Source organism: Peromyscus eremicus, chromosome X (genome assembly GCF_949786415.1).
Source record: "Peromyscus eremicus chromosome X, PerEre_H2_v1, whole genome shotgun sequence".
Lineage (NCBI taxonomy): Eukaryota > Metazoa > Chordata > Mammalia > Rodentia > Cricetidae > Peromyscus > Peromyscus eremicus.
In genome coordinates this window covers 29,714,478-29,738,453 of record NC_081439.1, presented here as the reverse complement: position 1 = coordinate 29,738,453, position 23,976 = coordinate 29,714,478, and the positions used below count along the sequence as shown (strand labels likewise).

Here is a 23,976-nt window from a genome sequence, read left to right as displayed (position 1 = left end):
AGATGTAATGTAAATCTGTTTTTAACAAGCAACTCCAAAACTCTAAAAATAATTTTGGCAAGACCCAAAGTCAAGATGCTGTGAAACTGGCATACAGAAGAGTAAGTTCTGAGTGTCTAGAGAGAGGATGTAGGGTATGTGTGGTAGTTTCCACATTTCACATGCATTGCTCTCCAAAGGACAGGTTGGGAGGATCAACCATTTTCCATCTGTTCTTTAGACATGGCTTCTGTTGGGATCAGAAGACATCAAGAGAAGTGGGGGTGTCCTTAAAACTGTGCCCATACCCTCAGTCCAAGAAGGATTGGAACAGAGAGTAGGTGCAGAGGCTTCAGGAGAAGGCATGTATTTGATAGGAAAAGGACCAGAGTAGACTCATCCTGGGATGATAGTTAGCCAAAGGCTTTCTAGACTTCAGGACCTTGGTATAGCTGTTCTTATTCACTGTGGAGGCCAGTAATACACATCTCAACATGACTTCAATAGTCTCCAGTCCCTGGCTTTTATGAATTACCTACAATATTTCAGGTTTTTCTGTATTTTATAAGTCCTTAGTGTGGTGATGAGAATTTGAGACTTGTGAAAGTACTCAGCTCTGGAACATAAAGGATCAAAAAAAGGTCTATTTTCTGTGACTCACAAAAACAATGGATTCCATGGCTGATCTTGGTGCTTAAACCAGGAGGGTCCAGTCTAACTCTGTATCTGTCCCTCTGCAAGATCCAACTCCATGTGACTAAACTGGATGTATACTTTGCGCCTTATTTAATTCACAGAGAAGTTGACTTAATTCAGTGTTTTTATTTCAATTAATGAAAATAGTCCTCTTTTCAACCCCAGGTTGCTTACATTTTGCTGATCTCCCCCAAGTGACCATTGGTGGAGACCAATTAATGAAGGAATGAATTCAGTTTCTTGAGACTGTGGTATTCTCCAGAGCCACACTTAACCACTTTTTCCACTGAAGAATCTACACAGTGATAATGCCCAAATATGGATGGCCAAGAAGAATTTGTATCTACAGTGTGCTTTGTGTGTTTTTGACACTGTTGTATTCTGTGTTGCCAAGTGACTTGTAACTGGTTCCAAAGTGACAGTTCTCAAAAATTCTAGTAATTAAGTCAACTTAATTTTCTTAAACCTGGTGTCATTATAGGTCTCACATTTACCACTTTTTGTCAGTCTTTTACCTGTTCATAATGGGCATAGCAAGGGTTGGGATGAGAGCCTACTTTCCTACCTCTTAAGGCACTTTCCTCATTGTTTTGCCATATACCTTGAACTGCATGATAAACTGTTGAAATATCATGACTTTTCCCAGAGCAACTAGCAAGGTGTATGATGTTTTGACTAGATATTAGTGGAAAGGAAAACTTAGAGATTTAAGTCCAGATATATGAACCTCAAGAAAATGTCTTCTAGCACATACCATTTAAGTACAGTATATGGAAATGTATTTGAGAAGAGAGTCACTATAATAGTTCTCTCTAAGTAGATTAGTTCAATGTCCAATGAAAGTGAACATCTTTATTCCTATATTACTATCGTACTGGATGAACTGTATACTGAGTTTTTCAAACAAGTATTTAAAGTAGAACTTTTAAGTACAAAGCAAGGGCATGAGGATAAAGACTTGGGTTGTGTTTCTGTAAGTGTAGTTTACCATATAAAGCTTTGTTTTTTAATTTAAAAAAAGGTTTCAAAGTATTGCCATTCATTAGCATACTTAATGATTATGAGTGATGAGTGTATAACTCAAAATCATATACATGTATTAGTTTATCTTAACTTTTTCCCTAAATAAAAAGGGAAGGTATACACCTAAAAGATGTAATTATTTTGCATTTTTGGCCATGGGTGGGAATTGGGTGGGTATCTACTTAAGCAGTTTTTAAAAAAGAAAAAAAAATCACAAATATTTTTCTACTGTTATATATGATCTTACTTTATACTAGTTTATCTCTAGTAAGGCATGCCAGAAGCTCAAGCAAGGTACCATATCAAGGGTTCTAATGTGTTGTACCTTTTATTGGTGGGTAAATAGCATAGATGCTTGGCACGGCTGCCATAGTTATGAACTGCTTGTAAGGATCAGATTTCACTGAGTATTTTAAGTTGTTTTACTTAAGAGTTCAATCTGGGAAGTTTGCAAATCATACTATTAATGTGTAATCTAAGCTCTTTCCAATGTATCCATGAATAATCCTGGAACAATATTGCTTGTATTCCTGTCAAAGAACAGGTTTTGTAATCTTTAAAAGAAATGGAAATTTATATAATAAAGTTTCAAGTAAACCATGTATGTTCCTTTTATCAGATTATTTTAGTTATATAATTAGACCTTAAATATAAATGTTTCTCTCCAAATTATATTTATGAAATTGTATTGGTAGAGTTTAAAACGGGACTATTTCTAATTTAATAAGTGCAAAATAATTTTTCTATGCATCATCTTAGACTCATGTGAGCCAAACATCTTCCCAGCTATCAGGCCGGGCACAAATTAAATAATCTTCTTCATGGAGAAGTCCCAAACTACCAGACTTGGCTCCAAAACTGCCCTTCTCCTTTATTACCTTAGTTATCCTTTGGATTTCCTTTGCTATCCAGAGTGAACCTTGTAACCTCAGAGTTGGTCACCCAAACTTCTTTCTCGGAGGCATCCTGAATTTTCTTACATCCTTGCTTTTGTACTATACCCACTGAGCAAAACTCCAGTATTTGCTGTTTGGTTAATTCTATCTATACATTTCTGGATGTTGTATGAAACCATTCAATTATGCAAATGGCACTGCAAGTTTCTGTTTTCTAATTGCACTTAAATCCTTATAGTATTTGTCCATCGTTTTTCCTTATTGAAATCCATTCTCCCGTTATTTTTAAATAAAAATGTTTGTTGGGGAGAGTTAGAGGTGTTTTAGTTTAGTTTGGATTTGGATTTTAGAAACAGGATTTCACTCTGTGACTTTGGTTGGTCTGCAACTGAGTATGTAGACTATCCTGTCCCCAAACTTGGGGCAGTCATCCTGCCTCTGCTTCTGAAGTGCTGGGATTACAGGAATGTACTGCTACACTCAGCTGCCATTTCTTTTCAAAATGTTTTTATTGAGATACAATTCATGTACCATAAAGTTTACACATTTAAAATTTACAATCCAGTGTTTTCAGCATATTTACAGAGTTGCATGGCCATAATGATAGCTTAGTTTTAGAATATGTCATCATCCCCAAAGAAGCTATCCTACTTGAACCCACCACAGCTGTCTTGCTTGGACAATCGCAGATGTCCACATGATTCTATTTCTTCCTTTGTCTCATACAGACATTTTTTTTTTTTTTTTGGTTTTTTGAGACAGGGTTTCTCTATGTAACAGCCCTTGCTGTCCTGGAACTCACTTTGTCAACCAGCCTGGCCTTGAACTCACTGAGATCCACCTTCCTCTGCTTCCCAAGTGCTGGGATTAAATGTGTGCATCACCACCGCCTGGCTCATACAGCCATTCTTAACACACAAGCCAAAATGATGTATTTAAAATCTACCAAGGGTTCCAAATGATCTAGTCTCCTTACATCTCTGATCTTGGTCTTCTCCCTCCCAAACTGCTCCCTGGCTTGCTTTGTTCTAGTTTGTTATCTGTTGGGATAAGTGCCATGACCAAAAGTAACTTGGGGAGGGAAGTGTTTATTTAGCTTAAATGTCCTGATCATAGTCATCATAGTGGGAAGACAGGGCAGTAGCTGAAACCGAGACCACGGGAGAATGCTGCTTACTGACTTGCTCTCTATAGCTTGCTCAGCCTGCTTTCTTCTAACTCCAAAACCACCTGCCCAGGTGGCATAACCCACAGTGAGCTGACTCGTCCTACATCAATTGTTAATCAAAATGCCCCACAAACATGCCCACAGGCCAGTCTGATGAAGGTAATTCCTCAGTTAAGATTCTGCTTTCCCAGGTAGCTCTAGTTTGTGCCAAGTTGACAAAAACTAAGCAGCACACTGGCCTTGGTCCTTCTTGAACATTGCAAGCATAGGTACTGCAATGAGGCTCTTGCCTTTCCTGTTTTCTCTGCCTAGATATTTCAGGCCAGATGTCCACATGATTCACCTCTTCCTCAGTGATTCTGATGATCAGATGTAGGAACCTTGCTAAAGGAATAAAAAAAAACCTTTTTCTCCTATGAGGTTTTACATCAAGTACTTGACTTTTAAACATGTAGCTGTATACTTGGGATCTGATTATTCATGTACTAGGCATAATTGCTAAACTCCTAACATATTGCATTAATTTCTGTGATGAGAAAACTGAGGCTTACAAAGATGATGTAACTATCTAAGATCACAGAGTAAGTTTTGTAGAATCACATTTAAACTCAAGTCTCTATAAACTCCAGAGCCCAATCTTAGAATCATTTGGACTTTCAGCCAGGCATTGATTGTAGTTCATTACTGCAATCTTAGCACCATAGAGATGAGGGAAGACTGGGTTACACAGCCCTGTCTCAAAAAAAGTGTAAGTTGCAAAAAACTACAAATGAAAAGAGAAAATCAGAACTTTCACTCACCTGTCATTTTTCATTTTTTGAGACCAAGTCTCACTGTATATGTAGATCAGGATGGCACATGCCTTTAATTCCAACACTCAGAAGACAGAGCTGGCAGATCTATGAGTTCAAGGCCATATTATATACATGTAATTTAATCCCTTTGTGCTGGGATTAAAGGTGTGCGCTGGCATGCCCAGCTTCCCCCGTTTTGTTTGTTTTAGAAAGGGTTTTTCTGTGTAACAGCTGTGGCTGTTCTGGAACTCACTCTGTAGACCAGGCTGATCTCAAATTCACAGAGATCCACCCACCTCTGCCTCCTGAGTGCTGGGATCAAGAGCATGCACCACCACTACCTAGCACCCCTGTCACTTTTAATTACACTCTGAGAAATACATCTGTTGATGAGTTTCTCAGCCTCAGTTATGTTCTTGTTTTCTCATTGGATAATCCTTCACTGAGGGCAGGAGCTGTACAATGTTTAACATTTCTGGTCTCTACTCAGATATCAACATCATTGATTCCTTCCTCCACTTGTGATAACCAGAACTGTCTCCAGACACTGCCAAATGTCCACAGTCGAGAATTACTGTTAGATGATTATACCTTTATTTCTCTGTCATTTAGTCTCCCTCCATATAGAGACAATGTTAAAACACTGATGTTTCCAGAAAGATTATTTAAAATAAGCCTACTTTTGCCGGGCGGTGGTGGTACACGCCTTTAATCCCAGCACTCGGGAGGCAGAGCCAGGTGGATCTCTGTGAGTTCGAGGCCAACCTGGGCTACAGAGCGAGATCCAGGACAGGCACCAAAACTGCAGAGAAACCCTGCCTCGGAAAAAAAAAAGACAAAAAAATAAGCCTACTTTTAAATTTCTACATATTAGTACTGCAATGGGGGGTATGTATGGTGGTCAGAGGACAATTTTGTGGCGTTGGTTCTCTCTTTCCACACTCACATTGGTTTCAGGAACTGAACTCAGGTTGCCAGGCTTTCCTGGTAAGTGCTTTTACCTACTGAGTCATCTTGCCAGCCTGAATAAGCCTGTTTTGAAGTGAAGCTATTTGCTCTGAGTAGCCATGCAGTTATTCCTTGGTGGGACTGCCAAAACAAAGAACCAGAGAATGGGTAATGGGTTGTTTAAATGTTGTGTTGTTTTATAGTCAGAGTCTCACTACATACATAGCCCAGGCTAGTCTGTGTTATGCCCGGATCGAGGGGACTCCCCCAAAAGACCACAACAGAGACCAAATCCCATGTGTAAAAGCAAAGAGCCTTTATTCAACCTCGAGCGTGGTCTCTCTGTCTGTCTGACTCAGCTGTGAGAGCAGAGAGCTCCAAACCTGGGCAGGGTGGTTTTTTTTTTTTTAATCATAACAGAGGTTGGGGTGAGGGGATTTCCAGGGTTCAGGACCCTGATTGGCTGACACTTGTCTAGGGGGTATCTTGGTAAAAAGAGGAAATAGGTCTGTGCTAAGCTCATGGACATCTATCGATCTTATCTAATCTGAATGGTTGGACTGTTTGGGATGTCAGGTTCTTCCCCTTAGATGCTGGTGAATCCCTGGGTGGTGTCAGCTTATGGCTTTTCCTGGACTGGGGTGTTGCCTGCCAGCAAACCTGTCATGGCAGCTGTGTGGTCAAGCTGTTTTGGGCCTCCCCACAGTCTGGAACTATGTAGCCTAGCTTTTTCCCAAACTTGCAGCAATCCTTCCTCAGCCTCACATGTGCTAGAATTATAGGTGTGAACTACCAGGCCTGGTTACTACTTTTACTCAGTTTTGAAGGCTTCAACTCTAAGATCAAGGTAAAGACAAGTCTGATTTCTTCTGAGGTCTCCATGGCTTACAGGTGATTAGTTGCTGGGACGTGTTCTCCTTTATGCCTAGGTGCTAATTGCCTTTGTTTTGTTTTTGTTTTTGAGACAGGGACTCACTATGTAAAGGCTGGCCTTTAACTGATATATTTACCCTCCTCTGTCTCCTCAGTCTTGGGATTAAAGGCCTGTGTCACCATGCCCGGCTTAATGTCATTTTCCAAGACATACTAACTTGGTGTCAAGTCTAAGGATCTCATTTCAATATAATCACTTCTTTAAAGACCTTACCCCCAAATACAGTCATATACATAGGTATTCGGAGTTAGAACTTTAGCGTGAATTGTGGGAGGTTCAGTCCCTAATATCGACTGAGCAACCTACTATGTGCAGACATTCTGTTAAGTGCTGGTAATAAACAACAGACCTGGCTACAGAAAGTTAGGGAGGACAGATTTGTTTTTTCTGTACCATCCAAATATTCAATTAAAGTTTGGAAAGGGAGGGCATAAGGCCTTCTCCCTTTCCCCCTCAGACTTTCCAGCCTGCCTGGGCCAGTAAAAGAGTCATATTAAAACTCAGCTAACTATGAGGTTTATGAGTCTGCAGCCTGTCAAGCTGGGACTTACTTGGCTAGGAGTCAGCAGATGGTGGCCAAGCCAGCGTCCTGCACTGCCTCAATTTCCCCTCCCCTCCTCCACTGTGACGCAGGGCCGCGGGGCAGCCCCTTCTGGACTTCAGGGCCTCGCTCCACCCACTGCGTGCCCTCCCTTGGCAGTGAGCCCCTCCCCAGAAGGCATCTCCCTTGGCTCCCACCAGAAGGCATCCTCTGGGCCACGCCTGCGCCGTAGGGCTGAGGGAGGGCGGGAGGCCGGCCCGGCAGATGGGGGAGGAGGAGGGCGGGGAGAAGCGCCGTCTGCAGCCGCGACGCCATTTGCCACTGCCAAGCGTGGGCACGGGCGGCTCTCGGAAGCACCGGCGACCAACCTCTTCCGAGCACGCTGCTCGGCCTCCCGCATAGTCTTCATCGCGCGCGTTTCTCAGCGTCGTCCCTCGGAGTCACCGCCGCTCCTGCCGCCTTCCGGAGCACGGTCCCACACGCCGCCTGCCCGTTTTTGCCGCCATGCCCAAGAATAAAGGTAACGACGCCGGGACCACGGCTTCGCTCCCCGCCGGCGTCCCTGCTCCAGCTCGCGGCCTCGAGGTCATCCCAGGCCGCAGTGACCTTCCTGCCATCTTTCCTTGCCTCTCCTCTGGCTACGTTCTCTGTGTCCTACTCGGGGCTCGGCAGAGGCGCAAGGAAGTTACTCCGGGTTCCCAGTTTGGCTACATTGGGGTGGAGCCGACGCCATTTTTTTGTAGGGCCTCCTGTGTGAGAATGTGGGCTTGTGCCCCTGATTCGCGCCACACTGACCGCGGCGCCAAGGGGACCCGTGGGAACACCTGCCTCGGGCTTCTTGGGCATCCGGCACGTGGGGAGTTAAGCCCTGGGAGCGACTCTGAACTTTGAAAAAGGGTAATGCCCTGCTTGCTTTCGTGCCCATCTGGCACCTCCTGCACAGGCTTCTTTATGGACACTTACTTGATACTGTTGATGCTGCTCCGGAGTAGCCAGTGGTCAATACTTCGATGCATTTTTAAAGTTGTCTCGAGAAAATCACTTTACTCCATGGCTTTACAGGGCTTAACTCGCCCCCACCCCAGAGCACTTGACCCGTTTTAGCCAAGTTTTCCACTTTTGCTTCAGGTCATGTATTTGTTTTGATGGAAAAATAAAAACCTTTGAAGTTCCCTCCATCCCGGGACCAAATGTTCTCAAATTAGCAGTCATGAGGGTACTTTAATTTGGGATCTCCAAAATGAAGAGCCTAATCTAAGTAAAAGTACAGCATTCCTAAGGTCATTCTCATTTTTATATACTAACAGTATTTTGTGATAGTAGATATTTTTGTAGGAACAAATCTATCCTTAGCAGGACCCTACTGCTTTGCTCTGCCCCCAGGCTGAACCCGAACTTAATAGCCGAGACTAACCTTGTACTTGGGATTCTCCTGCTTAAACTTCCCAAGTAGCTGGAATTACAGGCTTGCCGTACTCATTGTCCGTATAATTTCTCAAAAATTGTGCAAGTAAAGATAGTGAAAAACTTGTATTTCCTACAAGAGAGGAACACATTACCCAGCCCTGGGCCAGTCGGTGGTGGCTCGTGCCTTTAATCCCAGCACTTGGGAGACAGAGGCCAGTAGGATCTGTGAGTTCCAGGACAGCCAGGACTACACAAAGAAGATAAAAATGAAGTTTTCTTTGTGCAGAAGAGATAGCTTCCTGGTTAAGAGAAACAAAATTAGGTTCCCATACCCACATGGGGCAGCTCATGACTGCCTGTAACTTCAGTTCTAAGGGATCCGGTGCCCTCTTCTGACCCACCTGGGCACTCCATCACACGCACATTTTTTAAAACGAAGTCTTTGATAATTCATCCTTGGGACCACCTCCCTTACCCCACGTCTGCTAGTGTTCTCTTTAATGCTTGAAGGTCGGCCTGGGAGTCTACTGAATTACTCTTTATACCTGTCACTATTCACATTAGCCCTCGGAGTACTTGGTCACAATTTTGTGAACAAGTTGATTTGAGATAGTCTTGCCGTGTGGCCCAGGCCGACCTTGAATTCACTGTCCCCCCACCCACCCCACTTCAGGGCCTCAAAAAACAAGGTTGCCAGTTTTTTTGTGTGTGTAGCAAGGATTTTTTCTTTCTTTCTTTCTTTCTTTCTTTTTTTTTTTTTTTTTTTTTTTGGTTTTTTTCAAGACAGGGTTTCTCTGTTTAATTTTGGTGTGCCTGTCCTGGATTTCACTGTAGACCAGGCTGGCCTTGAACTCACAGAGATTCATCTGGTTCTGCCTCCTGAGTGCTGGGATTAAAGGTGTGTGCCACCACCGCCTGGTGTCGCTAGGATTTTTACTGATTATCCTGAGAAAAGTGTGATTATAGGTATAATATGTTCAAAGTTTTAAAATTCCTATGTGTAGACTTCCTTATTCTGAGATGGCAACTGGATCACTTCAACAGGTGAGGTGTCTTATTCTCACCTTAATTCTAGTGACAAGATTTCCAGTTCCCATACTAATTGTAAGCCCTAAAAAGATGAGAATGGTGTCAGTCATAATCACTTAGCCTAAAAGATGCTCAATAAATACTTGTTGGACTTACTCATCTCCCTTCTGGTGACTCCACCCCTAAGTGAATAGTAGGTTTCTCTTTGGTCCCACTGAGACAGAACTTCTACAATAAATCACATCTAGTCACTAGCCTAGTATATTTTAAGAAAGATCCTACTTGGGCTATTTCTCTGAAACACCTCTGTAAAGAATGAATTTGAGAATTGTGATTGAGCTTAAGAACTAGATAGTCTTTTAGAAAGAAAGTGGGTTAAAAAGAAAAGACTGGTTATTCTGTTTGCTACTGTTTTGTCATACACTCAGGCTTGGTCTCATTTCATTCTTTATTTTTTTATTGCTGTTTGTTTGTTTGTTTGTTTGTTTGTTACAGGGTCTCACTGTGTAGCCCTGGCTGTCCTGAAACTCACTATGTAGACCAGGCTGGCCTCAAATTTACAGAGATTGGCCTGCCTCTGCCTACCAAGTGCCAGGGTTAAAGTTGTGCCCCAACATAGCTGGCCTTCATTCTTTCAAAAGAGAATTTGAAGAGGATTTGATTTCGTGGCAATAAAACAGAAAGGGGAAGAATGTATTGCTTGGGGTTACAGGCAAGCACCACTCTACCTATCTTGCTCATTTCATTTGGGGGGTTGGAGGGGTTCAAGACAGGGTTTCTCTGTGTAGCCCTGCCTGTCCTGGAACTCACTCTGTAAACCAGGCTGCTGGCTTCAAACTCACAGAGATCCGCCTGGGATTAAAGGCATTTGCCACCACCACATTTTTTTTTATTACTGTATAATAGCCCATTGTATAGTGCCACTATTTATATGCTTACCCTTAAAGTGCATAGGGCTAACCGGGCGGTGGTGGAGCACGCCTTTAATCCCAGCACTTGGGAGGCAGAGGCAGGCGGATCTCTGTGAGTTCGTGGCCAGCCTGGTCTACAGAGTGAGGAGTTCCAGGACACCCAGGACTATTACACAGAGAAACCCCGTCTCGAAAAACCAAAAAAAAAAAAAAAAGTAAGAGAGGTTTGATGTGGTGAACCCTTTAAAATATGTAGGGCTGGAGAGATGGCTCAGCAGTAAGGGCACTGGCTGCTCTTCCGGAGGTCTTCAGTTCAACTCCCAGCACCCATGTGGCAGCTTACAGCTGTTTGTAACTCCATTTGTGTGGTATCCTGTTTCAGCACTGGATGGACATGCCCGTGATGGACAGAACACCAAACACCCATAAACACTAAACAAATTTTAAAGGGGGCTCTAGCGGCAAATTAACACTTTACTTTTAAACTTAGACTGTCTCAGGTATGGTACATTTTAAAGGATAAAGTTCAGAATCTTTAACTATTACTAGTCTTCTACCATGGTGAAATCAATATGTCCATTCCAGTGGCGATAACTTCATTTTTCTCTTTCCTATCATCTTTTTACCAGCTCTTCTTTCATAGGGGGTCAGGTACAAGTAAGGCAAGGTGGTTTTGTAAAATTTATCAGGACTCACTGTGGTGGCTCACACTTGCAATCCCTAGCATTCAGGAGGCTGAGACAGAAGGACTGCCCAAATTTCAAAGCTAGCCTGGGCTAGAGTGTGAGACCCTGTCAAAAAAAAAAAAAGAAGAAAAGAAGGGAGGGAGGGAGGGGGAGAGAGAGAGAGGGAGAGGGAGAGGGAGAGGGAGAGGAGAGAGGAGAGAGAGATATGAGACCCATGAGGTTAAGATTATGGTGACAATTTTCTCCAGAAAGGAGCCCTAATATGAGAGCTCTAGTAGGACAAGGAAGGATTAGGGCTGTATTTGGGGTCCCGAGCTCATTGATTAAAATTTTGAGTGAGTTATTTAATCTCTGAACTGTGGTGAACTTACTGATAAACTGGAAATCAATAGCTGTTAATATTCAAGGTGATTGTGACAAAGTAAATGGAAGGCATTCTCACATAGTTAAGAGCATTGGCCACTGGTCATCTAGCCACTCCTAAGAGCCAGTTCCATGCCCAGCAGTAGATGGCCAACACAAAAGGAACTCAGTGGCATCTTTGGAGGTTCCTTTATCACATGTCCTGTCAGAGCTTTTTTTTTAATACCTTACTTAATAGCTCCTTTGCTTGTATAGTATGGCTTCTGGGTGTGGGTTTTTATGGGATTCCTGTGAATGTGTCTGTATGCATTTCTTGTGCTTTTCTTTCTTTTTTTTTCCCCAGAGCTGGGGACCGAACCCAGGGCCTTGCACTTGCTAGGCAAGCGCTGTACCACTGAGCTAAATCCCCAACCCCTTCTTGTGCTTTTCTTTAGCTCTTTTTCTTGTTTGGCTTTGTCATATTCCAATTTGTTTGGTTTTGATTTATTATGTCTTATTTTATTTTTATTTCTTAGATTCCTGTTCATTTTCTCATGAGAGACAGAAAGTGGGTGGATCTGGATGGGAAGGAGGTGGGGAGGAACTGGGGATTGGGGGGGTCAGAATATATTATATGAAAAACATTTTCAATAAAAAAATGAGGTTGTTATTTAAGAAGCAAAATCCCCAAAGAAAATTCCGTGAGGAGTGGAGAGAGTAACATGATGTACCTGAACATAGTAAATTTAACATGATTGACCAGATTAATTTTTAAATTAATTGACTTCTAAAGATGCTTTTCTAGGTCTGTTAAACAGTATAGGTTTAACACTTGATGTTTTGCAGATAATTGACACCTTTTCTTTCTTTTAACAACCCACTAGGAAAAGGAGGTAAAAACAGACGCAGAGGAAAGAATGAGAATGAATCTGAAAAGCGAGAGCTGGTCTTCAAAGAGGATGGGCAAGGTAAGAGGCTGGAGAACTTGGGCTCTTGTTAGATTTTTCTTTGTTTGTTTGCCTGGGTTAAGAATCAAACATTTTCTGACTAAGACTAGAGTCCTGGCTTCCTGCCTCTGTTAGTGTTTGTTTATTTGTACAGACAGTTGGGTATTATCTTTTTTTTTCTGGGTTTTTGCTTTTGTTTTGTTTTGAGACAGGGTTTCTCTGTGTAGTTTTGGAGCCTGTCCTGGAACTCACTCTGTAGCCAGGCTGGCCTCGAACTCAGAGATTTGCCTGCCTCTGCCTCCCAAGTGCTGGGACTAAGGGTATTATCTTTTTTAAAAGATTATGGTTAAGAATTTGGCATTTTAGGCCAGGCATGGTAATGTACACCTCTTTAATCCCAACACTCGGGAGGCAGAGACAGACATGTGAATATCTTGAGTTCCAGGATAACCAAGGCTATGTGGTGATACCCCATCTTAGGACAATGAGAATAATTTGACATTTTACCCAAGGAAAAGATAATTCTGGCTTTCTTAGAATAATTACTATTATACTAATTCAGCAAGGATGTCACTAACATTTAAAGTACTTATACTGATTCCATGAGACTGCTCTAAAGATTCAAAGAGAGAAATAAGGAATACAAAACATTAAAGATATGAATGTAATATGAAGTATAGTGTACATACTGGGACATGGTACCTTTGATCTCTAGAAGTAAAGCGTGGTCACAAGGGCAGCCAGTAGTCAGTCTGTCTCCTTACTGAAAATGAGTAGATAATTAAAACATCTAATAACAGACCCAGCTTGTTATATTACAAAGTGTTGTTTCTGGTTCAACCATTAACTAGCCAAGTGTTTAACTCCCTTCTATTTATTTTATATTTGCCCTGTGTATATTTATCCCTAACCAGTGCAGCCACATGCTCTTTTCAAACTTCAATGGACATGAAAAGTTGCTTTCATCAAAAAAAGTGAGCAATATTTTGTACCTTTTTTCTCCCTACCCCATCCGTGTAGAATATGCTCAGGTAATCAAAATGTTGGGAAACGGACGATTAGAAGCAATGTGTTTCGATGGTGTAAAGAGACTATGCCACATCAGAGGGAAGTTGAGGAAAAAAGTAAGTGTGTAGATAGAACATTTGTTTTATTCCAATATGAAAATGTTGAGGGTAGAGGAAATGCCTCTACAGGGGTGTGTGTGTGTGTGTGTGTGTGTGTGTGTGTGTGTGTGTGTGTGTGTGTGTGTGTGTTTTGCGGGGGAGCCACCCCAGGGCCTCTTAACATTAAGTACAACCACACTCTACCACTGAGCTACAAGTCAGCCTCCCACCTCTACTGATTTTATGGACCTAAGGATATTTGTGTCAGTCCAGTACAAGACCATAGTGGTCATTTTACAGATTACATCATTTGAAGAATCATTTGCCTCACCTGTGTTATATTCCTGCCCAAAATGGTCTGAATCATTAGGAAATAGCCAACAAATCTAATTTGAGGAACATTCTGAAAAACAAGTAACCCTGGCTTTAGAAAACCTTGAGATTATGAATGGGAAAGGGCTGGAGAAGTAGTCCAGTTTTAAGGAGAACTAAAAGAAGCCCGCTGTAAATGGCCCTTTTGGTTCTGGGAAATCCCGGCTCTGAGTGAGAGTGAGGTTCAGGGTGAGAGTGTGTTTTATTTTGTTTATCAGTCCTTTACAAGGAAAATGATCTTGAAAGCTGTATACATCTGGGTGGGTAAAAGATAGAGATTTAGAAAACTATGGCATTTTTCTGTTTTCATAGATAGCCAAGTGATTTGGGAACTCATCTGTTTCTAAGTGAATCATCTCTGAAATTTCTTGATTCTGCTTTATTTAAAATATATTATGCAATGACTTTTCTTGTGTAGGTTTGGATAAATACCTCAGATATCATATTGGTGGGCCTCCGAGATTACCAGGTAAAAATTACTTTGAAATTTGTTGTTGATTTGCTTGAACTTGATGAGCCATTTCCTAACTGTCCATTGTATTTTAGGCATTATGCTTGGTGTCCTGGCATTATGTATGGTTCCCAGATGCTAGTCTAAGGAGTCAAACAGTTTTTACAGAGTTAAATGGTCTCTTTTCTTACCTTTACTATTGGAAGTTTTCCCTTTAGAATAAATGATACGGGGCTAGAAAGATGGCTCAGTGGTTAAGAGCACTGACTGCTCTTAAAGAGGACCCAGGTTCAATTCCCAGCACCCACATGGCAGCTCACAACTGTCTGTAATTCCAGTTCCAGGGGATTTAACTCCCTCACACAGACATACATGCAGGCAAAACACCAATGCACATAAAATAAAAATAAATTATAATAGATCATACTACTATGTGGTAGTTTTGTTCTTTTTTTTAGTTCTCCATTTTTCATTTTACTTTATAGATCTTTAAAAATCTAGTACCTATTATTGTAGGGTTTTACAGCTGAATGAATCCAGTTATATCCCACAGGTGGCATATAGCCTGACATATTTGCTTTCTAATCACTGACAAAAGCAAAAAGAGGAATGTGTTTATTTTGGCTCAGTTTGGGGGGGACAGTCCATTATGGTGGTCATAGCAGCAGGAACCTGAGGCAGCTGGTCAGTCGCTCATGTTCTCTCTCTCTCTCTCTCTCTCTCTCTCTCTCTCTCTCTCTCTCTCTCTCTCGATTGGGTCTCTGAGGATGACCTTGAGTTCTTGAGCCTCCTGCCCCTCTCCCCCAATCCTGGAATTACAAGTATGCACAACTATTGCTGGCCCCCTTTGATTACATTTCTGTTTGTATAGCTTTGATCATATTTAGGTTTTTACTTTTGTGTTTCAGATTAAAGTGTTGACACCTTTGTTTCAAACCATAGGGTTTTCTGTGGGTGATTTGACCCTTCAGAGGGTCAGAGGCAATGTTTGGAGACTTTGGTTACCATAACTTGAGTGAAGGTCTTAGCAAATGGTATGTAGGTAGAGTACTGGTTATGTGGAACACCTTCTGATGCACAGCATCCCACGACAAAGATGATCTAGCTCAGAATTAGCATTAGTGCTTTTGTTGAGAAAAGCTGCTCCAAATCCATAAGCCATTTGTTCTTTCTAGATCTTAGCAGTAACCCTAGAAGGAAGGCTTATTGTTAGAAAGGACACTAAAATTCAGACAGGTTTAACACTGACTCTAATCTCCCATGATCCTTTTCTCTTTCTTTTGTCACTTTGAGAGTGGTCCATAGAGATTGAAGCATTACTGTTTTCTGGGAGCTGGGAAGAAATTCAGGTTTTTGGGGCTGGAGAGATGGCTTAGCCATGAAGAACACTTACTCTTACAGAGGATCTATCTGGGTTTGATTTTCAGTATTAACACCACATCAATAGCTCCAGTTCCAAGGGATCTGATGCTTCCTGACCTCTGGGCACCAGGCACACATGTGGTGGACATACATATATCTAGGCAAAACATTCATACTAAAAAATAAATCTAAAAAGAAAATTTAAGAAAAGAAAGTTCAAGTTCTTACTATCCACCACCTCTTTCTGTACACTTTTCACAATTTTAAAAGTACTAGTTTAGATTACAGTGCCCTTGAAATTGAAGCAACCCATTTTTCACCCTTGGAGGAGTGAAATTCTTCTCAAATAAGGAAATGTAAACATTTCAAGGCATCGTGTCTTGTACACACAGAAGACATAAGATTTAAAAAAGAAATTACAAAGACAAATTGGGTGCCAGTGAGCAGCTGCATAAGCCTGATGACCTGAGTTGAGAACTCAGAACCCACCCAAGGATGGAAGGAAAGGATGGATTCCACAAAGTTGTCCTCTGACCTCTACATGCATCCATTTTAAGAAATACATAGCAGGGTGGCAGTGGCGGCAGCACATGCCTTTAATCCCAGCACTCAGGAGGCAGAGCCAGGTGGATCTCTGTGAGTTCAAGGCCAGCCTGGTCTACAGAGCGAGATCACCTGGCTCTGCCTCCTGAGTGCTGGGATTAAAGGCGTCCACCACTGCCGCCCAGCCTAGTATTCTTATCTTACAGTTTTTTATTCATTCCAGGACCCCAGCCCATAGAATAGCACTGCATTTAGGGTGAACCTTCCTACCTTAATAAACCTAATGTAGAAATTCACTTGCAGACAGACCTAAAGATTTGTTTTTGTCGTGATTCTAAATCCTGTCAAGTTGACAAGATTAATAATCATTATAGTTGTACTTACCATATATATGAAAAGGCGTATTTATTTCCGTAGATCAGGGCTAAAAAGATGGCTCAGCAGTTAAGAATGCTTGCTGCTCTTACAAAGGACCAGAGTTTGGTTCCCAGCACCAAAATAAGGTGGCTCCTATCCACCTGTAACTCCAGTTCCAGGGGATCTGATGTCCCTTTCTAGCCTCCACAGGTACCCACACATACATGTGTGTATATACACACACATTTTTTAAATTCCTTAGGCTGTGATACAAAGTCTTAGTCTTTGACTTGCGGCGTTTGATCAGTCTGTAAATTGTGGAACCAGGGGGGCATTTGTGCTTCTGATTAAAGGATAATTATAAGTAATATAAAAGATATCGTTCTGCTGTTACAGAAGTGAGCTATATCTTTTCTGGATTTTTAACCATTGCTCAGTTAAGTTCCTAAAACTTGCTTCTGATTTCAACCTAAGGAAGGTGAGGAGGATTTTATAGCAAAACATTGAGATTAGGTTTTTTTTAATTCAATTTGAAAGTAGTGTATGACATAACAGATAAAAGTGTGATATAATCAGAAAAGTACTTGTCTTTGTTTTAAGGATAACAAAGCCGATGTCATTTTAAAATACAACGCGGATGAAGCTAGAAGTCTCAAGGCGTATGGCGAGCTTCCAGAGCATGGTAATGACTCAGTTATTATTACCTTGTCGTAGTTTTTACGTTATCTGCTAGTGTTTAGAGAATGAAATTTTGTTGCGCCTCTTTATTTTTGTGTTTACATGATTAAAGTTAAGTATACCTGCTTATAATTCATACTAGATACCACAGGAAAGAAGTTACTAAAATTCTGTTCCTGATAAGAGTGTATTTAATGAGAAATTACAGTGTCAGCCAAAGGAATTATTTCTTGTGGTATTTTAAAACACCTTCAAGGAAAGTTGGCCATGCACTTTCAGTAGTGGCTGTCTTAGCATGCACAAGACTTCGGTTGGATGACTAGCACTCCTGAAAAACATCCTTCAAGAGTCTGTCCTTTATATGTGTAAAGGGCAGTGATTAAGTAGTTAGTATGGGTTGTTTTCCTCCTCAAAATACAAGCCTCCTATATAACCTTATCAGAGGGAAATTATAATTTATATACTGTTTTGTAAGTCTTATTTTTTACATAGCAGTTACTTTTTTTAAAGCATTTTCTCATGAAAACATGACTTTTTGTAACCAGTAAGACCCTACTGAGAATTATAAACTTGCCATTTTGATCTAGGAAACAGTAAGATATTTGGGGGTTGAGTAGTATGCCTGGTTCCTTTTCATTCCCTGGAGAAAAGTATGATTTGCCCAAATGTTTCTTCCTGATTAATGATGGGTAGGGATCAGTTGATCTTTTCTTCTTAGTGTTTGTTGTTTTGTTTGATTGATGGTTTCTGTATGGTTCATTTTGATCAGGAGTTAAGTTTTCTGGACACTTGAAACTGTCCCTAATCCCAAGTCCATTAATGACTCCTCAAATCTTTCTCCCTCCTAAAGTAACCTACTTTTTTCCTTTTTCTTTTCTTTTTATTTGAGATAGGAAATAAAGTTTTCAGTATGTATACAAACTTCTAAAGCATGCTGGGACGGTATAATTGCTTCAGAGTTAATATAGTTAGAACTTGCCTTGATAAATCACTCTTGTGAACAAAAGAAAATTAAAATACTCTCAATATTTTAATATTTTGTTCCATATAGCAAGATTAGTAGAAAGTTGGAAGTCAGTATTTTGATTATATTATCAGTATCTTTTGTATGGGTTTTTTTTTTTTTTTAGCTAAAATCAATGAAACTGATACATTTGGTCCTGGAGATGATGATGAAATTCAGTTTGATGACATTGGGGATGATGATGAAGACATTGATGATGTAAGTATATACATCCTGCTTTTTCTGGTTTCTGTTCATGAGTTACATACAAAGACACTGGCCCTTTCCATTAAACTCCTCTCATACTGGGAATATAAGACATTTGAGTGCATATATTTGGGGGTGGGAGGAACAGAAGGGAGAAGATGATGAAGGTGAAGAGATAAAAGGTAGTAGGTGAATATTGGGTAGAGGCAAAATGTTTGCCTGTATGAAATGTCACGATGAAAACCATTACTTAGCCCAATTAATATATACAAATAAAAGTGTATTTTGAGACTTGGCTGTGGGTTAAATCATAAGAATTATTTAGAGGTCAAACTGTTAGCAAGGTGTGGTAGCACATACCTGTAATCCTGGTAATTGGGAGGCTGAAGCCAGCTGATTGCTGCAAGTTTGAGGTCAGCCTGCGTTTTGCAATACCAGCAAATACTAGGCCAGCCAGAACTACATAGCAATACTTTGCACCACACCCAGCTTTCAATATAATACTACCATAACAAAAACGTTTTAGGACCTGGAGAAAATGTTTTAGCAGTTAAGAGTGCATACTATTCTTGTAGAGACCCAACTGTAGTTCCCAGAACACACATCAGGCAGCTCATAACTACCTGTAACTCCAATTCCAAAGGCTCTGAAGCCCTTTTCTAGCCTCTCTTGACAAACACATATACATTTAGGAAAAAGTAAAACTAAATACTTTTAAAAGATTCTTATTTTATTTAACAAATGGGCTTTTTAAAAATGCATATAACTTTTTATTTTATGTACATTGGTGTTTCACCCACATGTATGTCTGTGTGATGGCATCAGGTCCCCTGGAGCTGAAGTTATAGACAGCTGTGAACTGCCATGTGGGTGCTGGGAACTGAACTCTGGTCCTCTGGAAGAGCAGCCAGTGTTCTTAACCACTGAGCCATCTCTCCAGCCTCACTAAATACATTTTTAAAAACACATGTTAGCTCATAACCATCTGTAACTCCAGTGCCAGGGGACTTCATGACTGCTTCTGGCACTAGGTACAGGTGTGATATGCACAAAAAATAAATAACATTTTAAGGGATACGCCATAATAGAAAGTGATTTTTTTTAACTTTTTTGTTTTTGTTTTTTGTTTGTTTGTTTGTTCGAGACAGGGTTTCTCTGTGTAGCTTTTGGAGCCTGTCCTGGAACTCACTTTGTAAACCAGGCTGGACTTGAACTCACAAAGATTCGCCTGGGTCTGCCTCCCGAGTGCTGGGATTAAAGGCATGCACCACCACCACCACCGCCCGTAAAACATTTTTTAATGTAGTTTTCTTTGGTGATCTTGAGCCTAGCCAAAAGCATTCCTTCCTCCCCTACCCCCTTTTTTTATGATGTAGCTCAGTAGTAAAGTACTTCCATAGAATGTACAAGGCCCTGAGTAATTACCTAGTAATTCAAAAAGAGAGGAGGAGAGGGAAAGAAAAGAAAAATAGGAAGCAGTGGGTCTGTGAAGGGGAGGGTGATGCTGAATTTCTGTTCTCCTTTTTAAAATATCTTTATTTTGCTTTTTTACTCAAGTGTAGTATATGTGGGTTGGATGTGTATGGAGACCAGAAGAGGGAGTCGGATCCTCTGGAGCTGGAGTTAAAGGCAGTTGTGATACACCCAGTGTGGGTGCCAGTAACACAACTACAATAGCAGTAACAGTTTTAACCAGTGAGCCATCTCCACCCCAGAGTTTACATTGTATGAACATTATTTTGAAACATTGCTTTATTCTCTGTGTTTCTGTGGAAGGACAAACACACTCCCGCTAGGGCATGCATGTAGAGGTCAGTTCATGTGGGTTTCAGAGAGCCTCAGGCCATTTCATGGGGATTGTGTTTGTTTGCTTTAAATAAGAGTACAGTTTGTAGGTAGGCAGCAGTGGTGCACACCTTTAATTCCAGCACTCAGGGGGTGGAGCCAGGCGGATCTCTGTGAGTCCAAGGCCAGCCTGGGCTACAGAGTGAGTTCCTGAGAACTCTGCTTTTTTCCCTTAGGGGACATTTCTCCAGCTATTTTCTAAGTGTTAATAGGTGTTCTATCTGTACTCCCATAACCAAATCGGAAGAAAAGGATTGAAGACATACTTAAGTAGTTCTCAAAAGAGGTCATGTTCCCTCATGTCTGTTACTCCTCCTAAAATAGAAAATCCTAAATCAGGGCTGCAGAAATGGCTCAGTGGTTAAGAATGCTTATTGCTCATGCAGAGGACCCTGGTTTTGGTTCTTAGCACCCACATGAGGAAGCAGCTTACAACTGCCTGCAACTCCTGCTTCCGGGAATCTGACACCATCTTCTGGCCTCCACTGGACCCACATACATAAGTGCAGACACAGGCACACACATGCAAATAAAGAAAACTTAGAGCCAGGTGGTGGTGGTGGCGCATGCCTTTAATCCCAGCACTTGGGAAGCAGAGACAGACAGAGCTCTGTGAGTTCAAGGCCAGCCTGGTCTAAAGAGCAAAAGTTCCAGGACAGCCAGAACTGTCAGACAGACAGAGAACTGTTCCAGACAGACAGAGAAACCTTGTCTCAAGAAACCAAAAATGAGAGAGGGAGGGAGGGAGGAAGAGAGAGAGGGAGAGAGAGAGGGAGAGAGAGAGGGGGAGGAGAGAGACTAGTCTTTTTTATTTAGTTTAAGAAGTAAACTATAAACTAAAAATCTCAAATAAGCAGTGCAGAAGGAAGGAGACAGCAGACCTCATTAAATAGATTCTTCTCAGGTGCTGTGTGACGGTGCACGCCTTTAATCCCAGCACCAGGAGGATTTCTTGTGAGTTTGAGGCCAGCCAGGTCTACAAAGTGAGTTTCAGGATAGCCAGGGCTACACAGAGAAACCTTGGAATGTTCTCATGGGCCAGGCATGGTGGCACAAGCCTTTAATACTAGCGCTCAGGAGGCAGAGGTAGGTGGATTTTTGAGTCAGCCAAGGATATAGATAGATTGAGACCATGTCTCAAAACTAAAAAGGAGAAGAAAAACACCACCAACAAAGAATATTCCAGTAGACTACAGAGATGGCTGGGTGGTTGAGAGCACTTACTACTGCTGCAGAGGACCTCAGTTTGGTTCTCACAACTGCCTATAACTCCAGCTCCAGAGAATCCAGTGCCATCTTGGTGGGTACCTGCACACACAGATATATATGTTCTTTAGAAAAATAACATGTATCACATAAAATATTATGGAAGTCAGAGTTTCTGAAAGTGAGCTGCAATAGAGAAAAGCTTACTTGGGTGATTTTCTCTTCAGACTGGATTGATTTCTTATATAGCCTATGACAACATTTCCCTTATGCACAGGGTGTTAGGATGTAAGTTCTTTTCTTTTTAATTGGCTCAGGATAAAGTGCTTGCCAGGCATGCCAGAGAATCTTCATTCAACTCCACAGACTTCACATAGAGCTGCCGACAGTAACTTCTCTAAACCTAGTGCTTTTGTGGCAAGGTCAGAGGTGGAGACAGGAATCTCTGGAGCTCTTAGTCCAGCTAGTCTGACATCTACAACGGTGAACAAACAAGGTTGAAAGTGAGGACCAACACCTGAGGTCCTCTTCCTCCAGTCCTCCCAACACACACACACACACACACACACACACACACACACACACACACACACAGCACCCACAGTGGCACACGTGAATTTGCACACACGGAAAGGATTTTTTTAGAACTATTTTTTCCTTTGACTTAATGTTCTTTTTTCTTTCAGATCTAAAATGAACTCAACATTTGACATTCCAGTCCTTCTGCAAGTTTGGAATTGATCATAGACGTTCAGGAAAAGTTTTCATAACCATGATTGTAATTTGTTGAGGCAGACTTGATTCAATACTAAGGTCGCTTCTTTCAAAACTGATAATATCTTAACTGTTAGGTTAAGCCCACTTTGTTCATTTGATGTAATGAAACTCAAGAAGATCATGTAAGAAAAAAAACAAAGTTACTGCCTTTCCTACTTTGACCCCTTCCAGTAAGTAAATGGATGTTTTGAATAAACCATTTGCCTTGTACTCATTATAAACTATGATTAAGCCCTCCTTTTGCATAGCTGTTGACTGTACAGTCTTTGTGTATATTCCAGTTGCCCAGAGATTTTGATACAAATGGAGGCAGAAATCTGTTTTTTGTTTTGTTTTGTTATATTTTGAGACGGAGTCAAACTTTGTATCTGAAGCTAGCTTGGAGTTCACTATAGTCCTAGTGGACCTCAAATTCACTATGATCCTCTTTTCTCAGCCTCCTGGGTGCTGAGATTATGTGTATGTACCACCGCACCTGGCAGAAATCTATTTAAAGGCAAAAATGATAGGTCTGCTTTTCATATTTAAGTCTGTGGCTATTTTTATACTAGTTTTGATAACATGTAAGTTCTTTTCATGATTTTATTTTGCAGTCATCAACTTACTGGGGGAGGAAAGGCACTTCCAAAATGTTTTTAGAAACTGGTTTTTAATGCCAATTTTGAATTAAGGTCAGTAGTTACAGAAATTGAACACTAGGTGGTGCTCAGTTGTCTTAACATTGGAAATACTATTTTAATTATTGAGATGGTTTCCTTTCACAACTAGTGTGAACAGGAAATTCCCAAACAAGGAAAAGATTGTTTTACTCATATGCGTAGAATATTTTTAACAAAAAGAAAGATTATGTTGGGGTATTGCTTTTTCAGGAGTCTTATTCACATAAGCTACAATTGAGTGCTTTATAAACACATAAAATATATAGACAAGTGAAGATTTAAGTTCATAACAATATATTATATGACAAAAGTATAAATTAATGCTTTTTCAGGCTTTCCCTGAACTGGGGGAAAATGAGGGAATAACAAACGTAAGCCTGATAGAATGGCATGACCTGTAACCCTGTATTTGTGAGGTCCAGGCAGGAGGATCAAGAGTTCAAAAACAAACTCAGTGAAAAGATGTTTTCTCATTTCTGAATCTAAGACCTGTATCTGAAAAAAAGAGTGTGCTACAGAGGCTTGTATACTCTGACTTTACATTTGGGACAAGTTTACTGTGTAGACAGTCTGGGGAGGGCCCAAGGGGGTCCCATTGTCTTTCTACTGGGAATTTAGGTTTGCTCTTATTTAGGAGTTACTACAGTTAGAGCTGGGCTAGTCAGAATTCACTGTACACACTGAAAGCATGCAAGTTTAAAACCGAGATCCATCATGCACCTTGTGGACCTTGTATTCTACTAGCATCCAGAAAACTTTTCATTAATGAAAAGTAATACACAAAGGAATGCACCTTTACATGGTTTAAAAAAAACAAGATCTTCTCTAATCTCCCCCCCACCTTCTTTTTTTTATTATTTTCGAGACAGGGTCTCTCTGTATAATAGTCTGGCTGTCCTGGAACTCACTGTGTAGACCAAGCTGACTTTGAACTCACAGAGATCCACCTGCCTCTGCCTCCCCATTGCTGGGTTTAAAGGTGTGCACCACCACCCTGCTCTAATCACTTTCTTAACTATGACTTCATCTCAGGTTTTCCTACTTAGCTTCAAAATCAGAGGTACCATAACAACAGTAGGAAAGATGAAGTGATGTAGTGTGTTTCTTAT

At 41.1% G+C, this 23,976-nt stretch overlaps 1 protein-coding gene across 1 annotated transcript; it reads left to right on the top strand.

The window, feature by feature from the left end:
- Window positions 1-7,131: 7,131 nt before the first annotated feature.
- Window positions 7,132-22,404, top strand: Eif1ax (eukaryotic translation initiation factor 1A X-linked). The gene is made up of 7 exons (XM_059250409.1): window positions 7,132-7,499; window positions 12,239-12,322; window positions 13,322-13,425; window positions 14,198-14,248; window positions 17,093-17,174; window positions 18,301-18,392; window positions 22,118-22,404. The coding sequence occupies exons 1-7, from the start codon at window positions 7,484-7,486 to the stop codon at window positions 22,121-22,123; spliced, it is 435 nt and encodes a 144-aa protein (XP_059106392.1). The 5' UTR covers window positions 7,132-7,483; the 3' UTR covers window positions 22,124-22,404.
- The last annotated feature ends 1,572 nt before the right edge of the window (window positions 22,405-23,976 follow it).